The sequence below is a fragment of the Alexandromys fortis genome, unplaced genomic scaffold (genome assembly GCF_014885135.2).
Source record: "Alexandromys fortis isolate MF-2015 unplaced genomic scaffold, M_Fortis_MF-2015_v1.1 scaffold_381, whole genome shotgun sequence".
Classification (NCBI taxonomy): domain Eukaryota; kingdom Metazoa; phylum Chordata; class Mammalia; order Rodentia; family Cricetidae; genus Alexandromys; species Alexandromys fortis.
Genome location: NW_026068276.1, coordinates 338,077 through 351,963, shown reverse-complemented (window position 1 = coordinate 351,963; position 13,887 = coordinate 338,077). Strand labels below are relative to the sequence as shown.

Sequence of the window (13,887 nt, the reverse complement as noted above, 5' to 3'; positions counted from 1 at the left end):
GTAATAAGTAGCTGCAATCCATGGAACCAATGCAATCTTCCGGTCTCTGAAGGAACTACACACTGAAATGTGTACACACACACACACACACACACACACACACACAACTCAAACTGCCATTACTCTACTACTACTGATATTAATATTCCTACTAGTAATTATTTTAAGACACCACAATTCAGTAATAGAATTTATTATAGGACCACACCCAGTCATTCACATATACAACAGACAGGAAAATAAACACTATTATCCACACATGATTTAAAGGTTTTAATAATTTATTACCATGGGAAAAGGCTTGGAGAAAAACCAGCCATTCTTTCCTGGAATACTTTATCAAAGGTCTCAGCTTGGGCTACTGTAAAGTGATTCTTCCAGTCCCCAGTTGTGCCTGGAAAACGTGAAGCAGACACAAAGATGCATTATAGATGATCTTAACACTGCTCTCTCTCCTTCCATCTCATGCTCTTAAACATCTTCTTGACAAGGATCACACAGCTCATAAAGAGGAACTAGCAGTAACTCTATGACAAATATTTCTGATGCATTGAAATAATATACATTGGACCTCTTTGGAAATAATGTCCCACCTTCTCTTATTCTTACCTTATCAACTACATAGTCTAATAGCATCGACACGAGCCCTACCTTTTCCATGCCCAGATTATTCCTGCTTCCCAATATACCTATTTCTATCACACTACCCAACCAGACTTTCTTATCACTATTGTCCAAACAGATGTCAATTGTTCTTTCTACATTTTAGTGTTTACTTATACAAGTTTTGCAAAGCACGAAGATAATTTTTAAAATATCATTTAAAACTGATTTTATTTATGTGTGCATAGGTGCACATGAATACAGGTGCCTGCACAGTTTGGAGATAAAAGATCTCGTGGAGCTGGAAACACACACAGTTGTGACCTACATGGCAGTCATCTTGATGACTCCATCAGATGTGGGAGACCCAGCAACTGCCCACTGTGAATGGCCAATGATTTCCCTTTTCAGTTATTATGTTGTTTAGTGATGCATGAAGATACACATAATTTCATCCCCTGTCCTTTATGCAAAATTTGGTTTCTCATCAATGCATTCTAATGTTCCTTTTGTTGAAATGTTGAATTATCTAACTGCTCACACTGCATTCCATGTTCCTTCATTATGGAGAGCTGATATCATCCACATATTCATTTCTCGTTCTTTTGTTTCCTTATTACTGCCACTGTAATCATCTCTTTCAACATGTCTTACCTCCGTGTAGAATCCTGAAGCCCTTATTTGTGCTGTATTTCATTTTCATAGTTGTGATGCATTGATATGCTCCACATATTTCCATTTTGTTACAGGTTTAGAATATGTATCTAATATATTTGAAAGGTAAAATGATTCTTATATTGACAAAGGCTTCATTAATTAAAGCATATCTGACATATAGAAAATGCTCAGTATGGGCTTGTTGAGAGAATTAATCAAAGGGTGAGAAAGATTTTGGCATTTTATTCATTTTGCTGATGAAATATTAGCTCTTGAGATGTTACTTAGCATGGTAGTGATAGACTCAGATTTGAAACGAAAAAGATTATCAATGGAAAATATGTTTTTCTTATCAATTTACTTTCTGTAACTATCAAGTAAGTTCATTGTAAATCCATAATGGCATTTATAAAAGAAAATATAAATAATTTATAATTAAATGATGCTTATTGATATATCATATTCATATAATATACTATTAGTTGAAATGACTATAAGAGTGTCACCTGTTAAGATAGGAGTCTATCAGTATCCATTGCTAAAATCATCTTCATTATTATCTTCATCATTAGAAAATATTTTATTACTGTTTCTCACAGTATGTCTGGATCCCAGTAAACAAGACTGGATGCTGGCCTGTTAGAATCTCAGCAATTTTAATATAACTGCCCACTGGAATGATTAAGTGCAGATGAGGGAAGCATGTTTGCAGGTACACATATGAAATTCTAAGTCCAAGTATGTCAAAATCCTGTGCACCTAACAAGCAGATATCTCTCTTCATTTGTTCTTCCTAAAAATATCCTTAAATTCTACTTTGTCAGGGAGCAGGAAGGCACTAATTTGTGATGACTTAGCTTTTTTGGAAAGGAACTTCCTCATAGTTGTAGAAGCTGTAGGTCTCACAAAATATTATTGCCTAGACCTTCCCTGGCTTTTCTTGTTCTGCAGATAATGAGTTTCCCTTTAGATCTTCTTCCCTCTGTGTCTCAGATTAATGACTTTCAGGACACCATTGAAGATAATTATTGACTAAGAACTTTGTCTAGGAAACATCTATTGTGAAGTAATGAGGGCCAAAACCTTTGAAGTTTGTCAGAAGACATTTTTTCCAATGTCTTGATTATGAAAATGTCTTCATAAAAGTTCCGTCAAACAAAAAGTAAAAGATTGGGCTTTAACATCTCTTTTTTCTCTATTTCCTGAAATATCTAAATATGGAATCATAATGACCAAAATTGTTTGTTGAAAATTATGGATTACTGTTTAAAACCAGTTTAATCTTATCTAGCCAGATGATAAAGTTTCACAGGTAGAGAGTAGATTTTCAAGTAGCTCTTCAGCAGCATGAAAAGATATTTTTCTATATCCTGAGAAGAACAACTAAGAAAATTTAAAAAGATCTAGCATGTTCCTCTAGTATAACACTTAGCACAACTTTTCATGCACTGTGATTTAGAAATTTAGGCATATTGGGTAAACATGAAATTAACTTTAGAATTAATCTTTGATCTGCTAATACCTTCCAGATTGCAAAAGTAAGCAATCAGATGTAGGAATTTACAAGGTGAACTTTATCCTCGTGCATTTTATTTTTTCAAAAATATTTCCAAACATAACTATCTCAGCATCCTCTATACAAAACTCATGAACCATGATAGGGAACATGAAGTTGATTTCCCCTTCAATGACCTGGCTTCAGTGGTAATCATGGTTTATCTTGTATGTTATTACAAGGAAAATAATTTCCCAAAATAAAAGTTACATGCCAATGCAAAAGAAATGGATGTCACATATAATTAGTATGATAATTTAATTACAAAAGTCTTATAGTGATATATCAAATTATTTGACAGAACTAATACACACGCACACACACACACACACACACACACACTTCCTCCTCAGGTATCTCTGATATATGAAAAATTACATGTTTTGGAAGAGAATAAACTAAAATCCTATTGTATTTTCATACTAGAAAAATCTTCCTGGAAAAAAGAAAATGAGATTTTTTCCTCATGAACTTGACTCCTAAATTCTATAACATTTGTTCCAGCGTGTCTGCGACAAAATATTTGCTTTCTTTTCTTTTCTTTTTTTTTTTTTTTTGCTTTTTGTTACTTTCCATAAACTTCCCTATTAAACAATCCATTACATAAGTTTTGGCATTTAATTACAGCCCCTTTTTTCCCACATACTGTTTTACTTCTGTCAAATACTCATTCATTACATTAAATCCAAGAATATGCAATTTCTCTTAAGTGAGACCTTCAATTCTAGCACAGAGAACTCTGTCCTACAGAGTCTGGATTACATACTCTGAGGTTATCTGTCAACAGCAATGGAATCTTAATGAGGACTTAGTCCTTAGTATATAGATGGCCATATCCTTGGAGGTGACGAGAATGTGTGCTCAAAACTGAGTCCAAATATTCTGTTGTAAGGACAACAATATTATTGAATAAAATGAAATCTGCTAACCTATTTATATTACTTATCTCTATGTATAATCCAGATATCTTTATATTCTAGCATGTAGTAAGAGGTTGCTTGTAGGTTCCTAGCAGCCCAGCTATCTTAGACCAGAAATAATCACACAGAAACTGTATTAATTAAATCACTGCTTGGCCCATTAGCTCTAGCTTCTTATTGGCTAACTCTTACATATTAATTTAAGTCATTTCTTTTAATCTGTGTATTGCCATGTGGCTTTGGCTTACCAGCTAAAGTTTCAGCTTGTCTGAATCTGGCAGTGGCTCCATGGTTTCTCTCTCTGACTCCACCCTTCTTTTTCCCACCATTCAGCCTAGCTTTCCCTACCTACCTAAGTTCTACCTTGTCCATAGGTCCAAAGCAGTTCCTTTATTCATTAATGGTAACCACAGCACACAGAGGGGACTCCCACATCACTAGTACTAGATTCTCAAATGGTAGGGTGGAAGAGAACCATAGGTTAAGTCTGAAGCACGTAAATTATTGGAAGAAGAAAATTAAACGCACAACTCTTCACTTTCTGCATCTATACCCAATTCCTTACATATCCCCAAAGACCTGACATATGACTCCCTCCTTCTTCAACCTAGAGTCTCATATCACCAATTATTTGCAAATTAAGTTTAGGTGAGACTTCATGTATGATTCATTGTTGCAAAATTTCTCCTTAAGTTCACAGCTATGAAACCACACCCACGGCCTTCTCCCAGCATAGAGAGGTAGTAGAGACATAGAAAAGATGAACATTCTCATTCCAAGAGAGATAATTCAGAACAAAGATAGTAGTTCTGAGCCTGAAGCAATCCCAAATTAGGTTGGCAAATGCCATCAAATTTTAACACTGATGAATAATTTGCTTAGTTTTATGGTGTCTACTATCTATCACCAAGCAATCTTCGCGAGTTTAACATCTTTTCCAGTGACTCGTCAAGTGTTTTTTATGATTATGATCTCAGATATTTCTTTGGCCCATGAGATAAACATTTTCTTTAGAGTTGAGATCTAAGATACAGACAGCCTTGGTGCGACATGTCTACCCATTTGCTTTTCATACATGGCATTGGATACAACCATTTGCAATCACAAAATGGACTCACAGAATAAATAATATTTTTAGAGTTTCAGAAGCCCACATCATCACTATGGAAAGATTCTATCTAAGATTTTTGAGAAACTATGAGTGATAAGAAATATCTACTGATACATTACTGAGAACTTCTCAGTGTTTCAGTGGCACTATAATCAACAGGCATGTTCCAACATAATTTGTAGCTCAAAAGTTTCTTCACCTTTTCTCATAAGAATCAAATCTTTAATAATTATATTTTCTGGGAGGACACTATAATTAGACATGTTGTTTTCTTTCATGGCTTGGAAGGAGCTATACTTGAGGACCAAATCCAGCTCATCTAGCTCCAATTTCTTTCCAAGAAAATCACAGATCTTCTCTGTAGTTCCCCTTGTATCCTGAAACAAAAGGAAACAAAAAATGAGGGTAAGAAACATAAATCTCTGAAAGAATAAATGTTGTGAATAGGACTGTGGATGTAGGAGAAAAAAGAGACATAGGAGAGAGCCATGGTCCTGCCTCAACTTGATATACCAGACTTTGCAGACATCCCATGGGAGACCTTATCTTCTATGAGGAGTGGGTGGGTTTAGGATGCAGGGAAGGTGGATGGAATTGGGAGGAGTGTAGTGAGGGGGAACTGTGGTTGGTATGTAAAATGAAAAAAAAATCTTTTTAATAGAAAACTAGTGAATAAAAAAGAGGCAGGAAGAAAGAAATGGTACCATTAAACAAAACAAAAAGTACTAAATGGGACTTAGAAATGAAAGAGGACACTTAGAGGGGACAGTAGTTGGTTTGCAATTTGGCTGGACCTACAAGACAGAAGCCCCGTTTGAGGTGTAGATCCACACAAGTCCTAAAAAGAAGCCTAAGAAAAACAGAGGGCGTCTAAGCCCACAAAAATGGAAGACAATCACAGCTTCTTGGTAGCTGCATTTTTTTTCAGACTGGCTCTTGTTATAGGAAGACCACTTGTTTGTTCCCAGCTTCTCGGACCTGAAATAACCACACAGAAACTATATTATTCCCAGTATTGTTTGGCTAATAACAATATTAAACATATTTCTGGCTAAATCCTATATGCTAAACTAACCCATCTCTATTAATTTGTCTATTGCCATGTGACTGTAGGTTACTGGTAAAGTTTTGGCATGTTTGTTTCTGGTGGTGGATTCATGACTTCTCCCTGAATCTGCCTTCCTTCTCCCAGTATTCAGTTTAGTTTTTCCCACCTAGCTCTACTCTACCCTATCAGGACAAGCTAGTTTCTTTATTTGTTAACTAAGCATATTCACAGCATACAAAGGAGAATCCCACATCAGGCTCAGTTTGCTGGAATCAAGCAAAAGTGTGGCTCTTTTAAAAAAAATGCTTCCTGAATCAGCATTAGAACCAAAAACTGAATGACATCTTTGGGAAAAGGCTTCCTGGATGTGCTGTAGCATGAACTTTCAGGAGATCTTACCACTGAGCATATAAATGGAGTTTGTTAGCTACGTGCTTCAGTTGCTTAAAGGTATCATAGATCCAGAGTCCCTTGAGCTGAGGCAGTGAGTATGGCTTGCAGAAGCAGTGAACCTACCTCTGCTGTGTTGGGCTGGGTGGAGACAATGGGCAAGGCTTGGGAGGTGATCCTAGCCATACCCACTTAGTATTTTATAAAAGGTGCACCTGATCAGACAATGCTTATAGATATGCAATAAAGCCAGATTCAGACAAAAATAAACCTCTGAATGGGTCACAGTATGTCTAAAAAATGTATGTAGGCTTGGGAAAGAGTAGAAAAAGTATTTAGACAAGAGTATAGACAGCCATAGATTAAAGCAGTAAAGATAATAAAATAAATATTAAAAAGTAATAGAGTAATATAAAAATATGTGAAAAATGGAAAATACAGAGAGTCTGGATTGTAAATATTATTGTGTTTTCCTTGAATTTTTAACTGTAATGAGATTTATGATTCTGGGGATTGCTAAGTTAAACCAGTATATTTATTTTAAAGGTATCTTGGCTTCAAAATTTGAGTCTAAGGCTATGTTACCTTGGAAAAGAGGTTTTGCTTTTGTTTCTACAGAGAATGAGAATGTACAGATTCAGTCTAGGCCAATATAGTTTGATAGAATAAGAGACCCCCAAAAGGTCTCCAAGAACCTTGAAATACTTCTCTCCACAAAGTGCAGGAAGTACTTTAGAAAAGAACCTACACACAAATTCATAAAATGATTGCTTATAAATAATTATTTTCATTTAAAGGGAGTTGAATAGAAGTGATTAAAGGTCAGCCAAGTTCTAAAAAAAAATAAGGGGAATATGATATAAAGGTGAATACTTTTCATTGGTTTATATCTTGATCTATTAATACAAATTTAAGATTGATTTTGTTACACTTTATGTACACACACATTTCTGCTCTTGTTTCAGGTATTATGTTTCTGAAATTCATTTAAAACTGTAATGAAATACAGATTAATAGATAACCATCTGTAATAACCAAACATTTAATTTTGCTAGTTAGGTTTTCTAGATATATAGAGATATATTTTAGTTAGATTGATAATATTCAGCACTCTAAAGACCTACATAATATGGCATTTAAAAGGATTTAAGAATTTAGGCTTATCTCAAAAGTGAGACATATCTGCTTCTGGTAGCACCAATCTACTTCAAGAGGTTTATAGCCATTGAAAAAGACTCATTATGGAATTTGCGCTCAGTTTGACAAGATTAGCAATTTAGGCAAGAAACTACTCTTGCCTGGACTGCTTGATGAAATGCTGTATGAAGTCATGCAGAATTCACAGAAAAGTGAATGCTAAACTTTCCAAAATATGGCATGATCATTCAGGGTTCCTGCTTCATGAAAGAGTCTGCCAGACATTCTACAGGACACAGAAGAAAGCAACTGTTGGATTTTGACATTACAAGGCAGAATAAATCTTCCATTTTCCTGCCTTATGAAAAAGTCTGCTGGATACTATGGGTCTATAGGATGACGATAGATGCCCCAACATTACAGATGAACTTTTGGTGACAATGAGATTTCTCTTTCCATTATGGAGTTTTAGATGTTACTTACAATGTACTTCCTGCTTACTTAGTTTATATTATATCCTTTTGTGCCTTTGAAGAATTGAAGACAGATAGTTACAGTTATAATTTTCCTTATTTATGATAAAAGATAAATTAGTTATAAAACCTTAAACTTACAAAGATAGGATAGTTGATGGAGTATAATTTGCCAAATGTAGATGGACTAAATATTGTAACTATTATTCTTGCTTGATAACTGTTTTGTATATGTAAATTTACTATGTTAAAGCTAAAACTTTCCTTTTCATTTAGAAAGAAAAGGAGAGGTGGTATGGGATTCCTCTCTGTATGCTGTGAATTTGTTTTATTATCATTGACTTATAAAGAAGCTGCTTCATTGTATGGCAGGTCAAAATAAAGTCAGGTGGGAAATTTGAACAGAGAGGGAGTAGGTGGAGTAAGAAGATAACATGTAGCTGCCAAAGATGACAGATGCACAGAACCTTACCTAGTAAGACACAGCCTTGTGGTGATAGTGATACTCAGATTAATAGAAATGGGTTAATTTAAGATGTAAGAGGTAGTTAATAAGAAACCTGAGCTAATAGGCCAACCAGTGATGTAATTAATATAGTTTCTTTATGATTACTTGGGTCTGAGCAGTTGGGAAATAAATGAGTAGTCTCAGATTACAAGGCTAGGATGTCTTTTAGGTAGAAGAGGATACTAGAGTGAGAACCCCATATAGCTGATGCTCTCCTCAAGCTTTCATTGTAGGGAATGAAGACCTTGAACATCTCATTTGCCTTCTTCTTTATCTATAGTGTTGTATTCACAGGTATGCTAACACACCTACTAAATGCAATGGGATGCTTCTTCTTGAGACAATATCTCCGGAACCCTGCCTGGTGAGATGGAAATTGCTATGGGAGGCCAAACTGACCTCAACATCAAAGAGGTCAGAGATTCATGTACCTGGCTTTGCCTCCTAAGTGCTGGAATTAATGGTGTATATCACTATAGTCAACCTGTCCTCAGTTTCTTTAGGAGACTAGAAATAATCCTAGAAAGTGATGGAAATGAAAGCAACGTGCAAACAGAATTTGAGAGAGATTAATGGTTTTTTTTAACTATTAAAAGGAAAACATTTAATTGAGATGGTGGCTTACAGTTTCAGAGATTCAGTCCATTATCATCATGGAGGGGAGCATGGTGACATGCAGGCAGACATGGTGCTGGAGGAGCTGCTACATGTTGATACGCAGTCAACAGGAGTTACACTGTCTTTATGGATAGCTGGACCACATATGAGACCTCAAAGCCTACCTCCACAGAGTCACATTTGCTACAACAAGAACATACCATCTCCAACAAAGCCATATCCCTTAACAGTGAAGCAAACAATATTTGGAGACTGGTAGACACTGAGTGTCTGACAAGCAGCAGGCATCAAAGAACCTTCACCCAGTAAGTGAACGGCTGTGCTTGGGTACTCCCTGTGTTTACTACTGGAGAGCCAGGTGTATGGCTGGGGTGTTGCTGCTGCTTTAAAAGAAAATGTACCCCAAAGGGAGTGGCACTGTTAGGGGGTATGGCTTTGTTGAAGATTAATGTTTATACCATATATAATACAACTGACAATAATATAGTTTTAAAACATTTTCACAATAATGTTCTCAATTATTATTATTTGGAAATACTTTTGGGAGATTTTATTTTGTTTTGAGTTATGATCTCATGCTGTAACTCAGTTGAACATTACATTCACAATCTTTCTGTTTCAGATACTTATGCTAAAATTATAACTGTGTTCTGCCATGACTAGATCAATCCTGGGAGACAATCATAATTGACAGAATCTTTGCTGGCGACATCTCTCTTAATTCTAGTCCTTTATTGGGTCCTTAAATATATTACTGAATCAAAACTTTCATTACACATTTTATCACAACTTCCCTTAATAATTCACTGGAGTGTAAAGAACCATGGCAATAACTGAGAAGAATGTGTTGAATGCTTGAAAAGAAGACTTATGGGAAACTGTATTACCCTTCAGGAAAGAGAGCTGGGTAATTAAGCTTACTAAATAAAGTTGAATTTTATAATGAGAATGTAAAAAAATTTACAAACTCAAGACAGTCTTTGGTTTTGTTAATTATGAGAAAAGTTAGTGTTCCTAGAAGAAAACATTAAGAGGTCAAAATCTTTTTAAATGATCCAATTTCCAGTTTTTATTGCTCTTTAATTTCATGAAAAATTACTTTTCATACTCCTGTCAGGGAAGTCTGTTGTCTGATAGCAGATTTTTACCTTTTCTCATGCTCTTTCAGATCCAATCCCCAAGTCTACTTCCCAATTCTGTCACATAAAATCTGTGGCAAATCACCCCAGTTAGAGTGGATCCCACAGATTTCCTCCTCCTAACAAAACTGTTCCAACACAAAGCATGATCTCAACTCCCAACTTGAGCAAACATTTCTTGGGAAATTGCATGCTACTTTGTCCAGAGAACATATAAGCTAACTATAGATATTAATGTTCCCATCATCCCTTTGAGTCCAATCTTCCAGTTTTTTGCTCAGCTCAACAACAGAACACCTATATCAGGTCTCACAATCTCTAAAGGATCTCACAATACCTCCCAATCTCAGTACCTCAACGAAATGCTTTGTCCCACACATCAACTCCAACAAGAATTACCTAGTATCCCATAGGCAAGCTTCACAGGGAAGCAGGTACTGTAAAAACATATCTTCACATCTCATTTTTTTTCTCAAATGCTTGATGTGGGAGTGATTTCTTATTAATAAAGAAACTGCCTAGGCCCATTTGATAGGCCAACCCTTAGGTAGGTGGAGAAAACAGAACAGGATGCTGGGAAAAAGAAGCTGAGTGAGGAGTCGCCATGATTCTCCAGCTCCAGACAGATGCAGGTTAAGATCCTCCCTGGTAAGCCAGCTCGTGGACTACATAGAATATTAGAAATGGGTTAGAACAATATGTAAGAACTAGGCAATAAGAAGCTGGACTAGCCTGGCCAGGCAGTGTTTGAAAGAATACAGTTTCCGTGTAATTATTTCGGGCATAAGCTAGCCATGCAGGCGGCCGGGTGCCAGGGACGCAGCACCAAAGCTCCTACTTCAACAAATGCTAGAGTCATAGTTTCATGGCAAGCTCTGTGTAGACTATGTGCTGCAGCCTCCTTTACCAAATGCTGCTCTCTCAAGTGGTGCACACAAATATGAACTTCCAAAGTTGCATTTAAGTACTCATTGCTTTATTCTAGTCCTCAAATTAAGCAAACACTCAGTAAGGACCCACAGGCAACTCTAACCAGGAAAAAAAGTAAGTTAACCTCAGATTTTCATGCTTACCATCATTATTCTAAGGTCAAACCTCAATTAATTTTTCCATACCTTTGTATACAAGAACTTCTGCTGTGGCCTCTCCTCACTCAGGGGTCCCATTCCCAAGTAACTTAATAAGCAGAAACTGTGGCAGACTCCGATTCCTTCACTCCTGTGAATATTCTTATGCCCTTTCCTTGCCTATTCCCATATCTAAGTGTGATATTTCTATATCCAAAAGGCATCAGGATCACAGAATTTCTTACCTGGCTAGACACAACCACCACACTCTGCTGAGTACTACTCAGTGCAACATAAAATAAAGAAGGAAGAACCAGGCCAACAAAGACAGGATCAGATATCATCATCTAAAATTACAATTTTTGCAAATTCAGCTGCCAATATGTTACACACAAAAACAAAACCAGTAACATCCAGAAGAGTATGTCTTCTCTAGAGCCCAGGCACATTACTACAAGAGGCAATACATATTACAACTTACCTGTAGAACAAGAAAAAGACATTTAAAAATCCTGCAAGGTATAATAGAGTTCTTTAAAATAGAAATGGAAAAATACCTTAAAGAAACGTATGAAAACACAAACAATGGAAGGAAATGAATAAAAAATCAAGGAATCTCAGAGATAAGTTACATGAACAGAATACAAAAGATGGACAATAGACTCACAGTCATTGAAGAATCATCAGAGAAAAAATATATACATTTGTCAAAATTTTCAAATCTCAAAACATTCACATCACAAAATATTCAAGATATCTGGGACAACAAGAACTAACTAAATCTTTTAGTATAAGCAGAGGAAGAAGAGAAAAAAACCCAAGTCAGTGCCACAGGAAATGCTGACAACCTCATAGAATTAAGTTTTCCTAACTTAAGAAAGTAGATTCCCATTTAAATAAAATAAGATTGCAGAACATCAAATATACTGAATAGATAAAAAATACCCTCAGAACATAGTAAAAAAATTTTAAACAAAGAACACAAATTATGGATGGATAGGCAAGGACTGGAATGGGAGGATCTAGTGGAGAAGGGGAAAGAAGATAGACTTGAGGAAGGGAATATGAAGAAAGACAGCTAAAATTAAGGGACATTTCAGGAAAACTATATATACAGCATATTATAGTAGAAACTTCTTAAAAATATGTATATATGCACACACAAATTTGAAGGCAATCTAAATAATATACACTAATAATAGCAGAGATGGTGTCCCAAATGGCCATCTTTTGTTACCAAAGGAAGGTTCCAGTATTGAGATTGTGTTACCTTAATTGAGTTGTTAGCCAAAGATATTGCATGTGTACTTCTAAACAACACAGGCTGTTTCCAAGACTATAAGTTATTCTTCACAAATTGACAACAAGGCCCCATAACTAAAGACATCTTCATTACTCATGGAACACGGAGATGCTGGGCTGCTGACTACATAAAGCTTTCACCTCTACACCAGCATCACTGTTAGAGGAAGGTACTCTGCATGCTATCCAAAGAAAATGTAAACATGAAGCCATCCAAAAATTCTTTGATCTACAGTGGTGCGCTATGTACAAGATATAATAGATCAATGATGGCACAAAGCTTATAGTATAACAAACCAATAACTGATTTTATTTCAGGCCCACTCCTTAGGCTCCTCAAGATGAATCCCATATCTTACACTGCTTTGATGACCAGGGGCTAAATAGCCTGTGGACCCAGGGTAAAACTAAATAATACTGATCTAAAAATGTAGTGACAAAATGACTCCTGATGATAGGCTGCTATGCTCAGATAAGTGCTAAGTCAGACAGCATCAGAGAAGCTTTCTCATGAAGCAATTTGGAACAAATAGAGAGAGTCACAGGCAGACAATAAAGAGAGTGGGATATATTTGAACAATAAGCCTTAAATGTTAAGTCTCCAACAAACCTCTCTCATTAGAACTCAGAGAACAAATCTGAGGAAGAAGAAGTCAGAGGAGAAGGAGGACGATGAGGAAAGAAGAAGAAGAAGAAGAAGAAGAAGAAGAAGAAGAAGAAGAAGAAGAAGAAGAAGAAGAAGAAGAAGAAGAAGAAGAAGAAGAAGAAGAAGAAGAAGAAAGAAAGAAGAGGAGGAGCAGAAGGGGGAGGAAGAAAAGGGGGGAGGAGGAGAAGAAGGAGAAGGAGAAGAAGAAGAAGAAGAAGAAGAAGAAGAAGAAGAAGAAGAAGAAGAAGAAGAAGAAGAAGAAGAAATGATGTGACTGTGACAGTCAGAGAAGAGTGAGGACAGCAAGAAAACAAGGCCCTCCACATCAACATGAGAAAAGTTCATATGAAACAAAAGACTCTGGCAGCATGCATAGTGACAAACAAGCCTGCACCTGTCCTCTGCTTATATAATAGGGCTTTCAGTTTAGTGTTTATATAGACTTCCTGAATGAACAAACAAGTTAGTTTCTGCCTGTTACTTGTCTTGTGCTATTTTCTTTCTGTTTATTTATCTTGTCCAACTTTGAAGTGATAATAGTTTCATTAAATTGTTGTTTTATTTTTTATATTTTAAAATATGAGTTAGTGAGTGATTGAATGAATGAATGAATGAATGAATGAATGAATGAATGAAAAATCTAACCACTAGAGTAGATGTTAACAACTGAATTTTTATTTATACCTGCTGGGAGAATCAGTTGTCTCCAATGC

The 13,887-nt window shown here is 35.9% G+C and overlaps 1 protein-coding gene across 1 annotated transcript in view; it reads right to left on the bottom strand.

Moving 5' to 3' along the window:
* Nucleotides 1–259: 259 nt before the first annotated feature.
* The window catches only part of LOC126494651 (bile salt sulfotransferase 2-like), a 32,516-nt gene continuing 18,888 nt past the window's right edge, over nt 260–13,887 (bottom strand). The window contains exons 6-7 of the mRNA XM_050132095.1: nt 5,046–5,223; nt 260–394 (exon numbers count right to left, since the gene is read on the bottom strand). Coding sequence (XP_049988052.1) covers nt 285–394; nt 5,046–5,223 — 288 coding nt within the window. The 3' untranslated portion in view covers nt 260–284. The remainder of the gene's footprint in view (nt 395–5,045; nt 5,224–13,887) is intronic.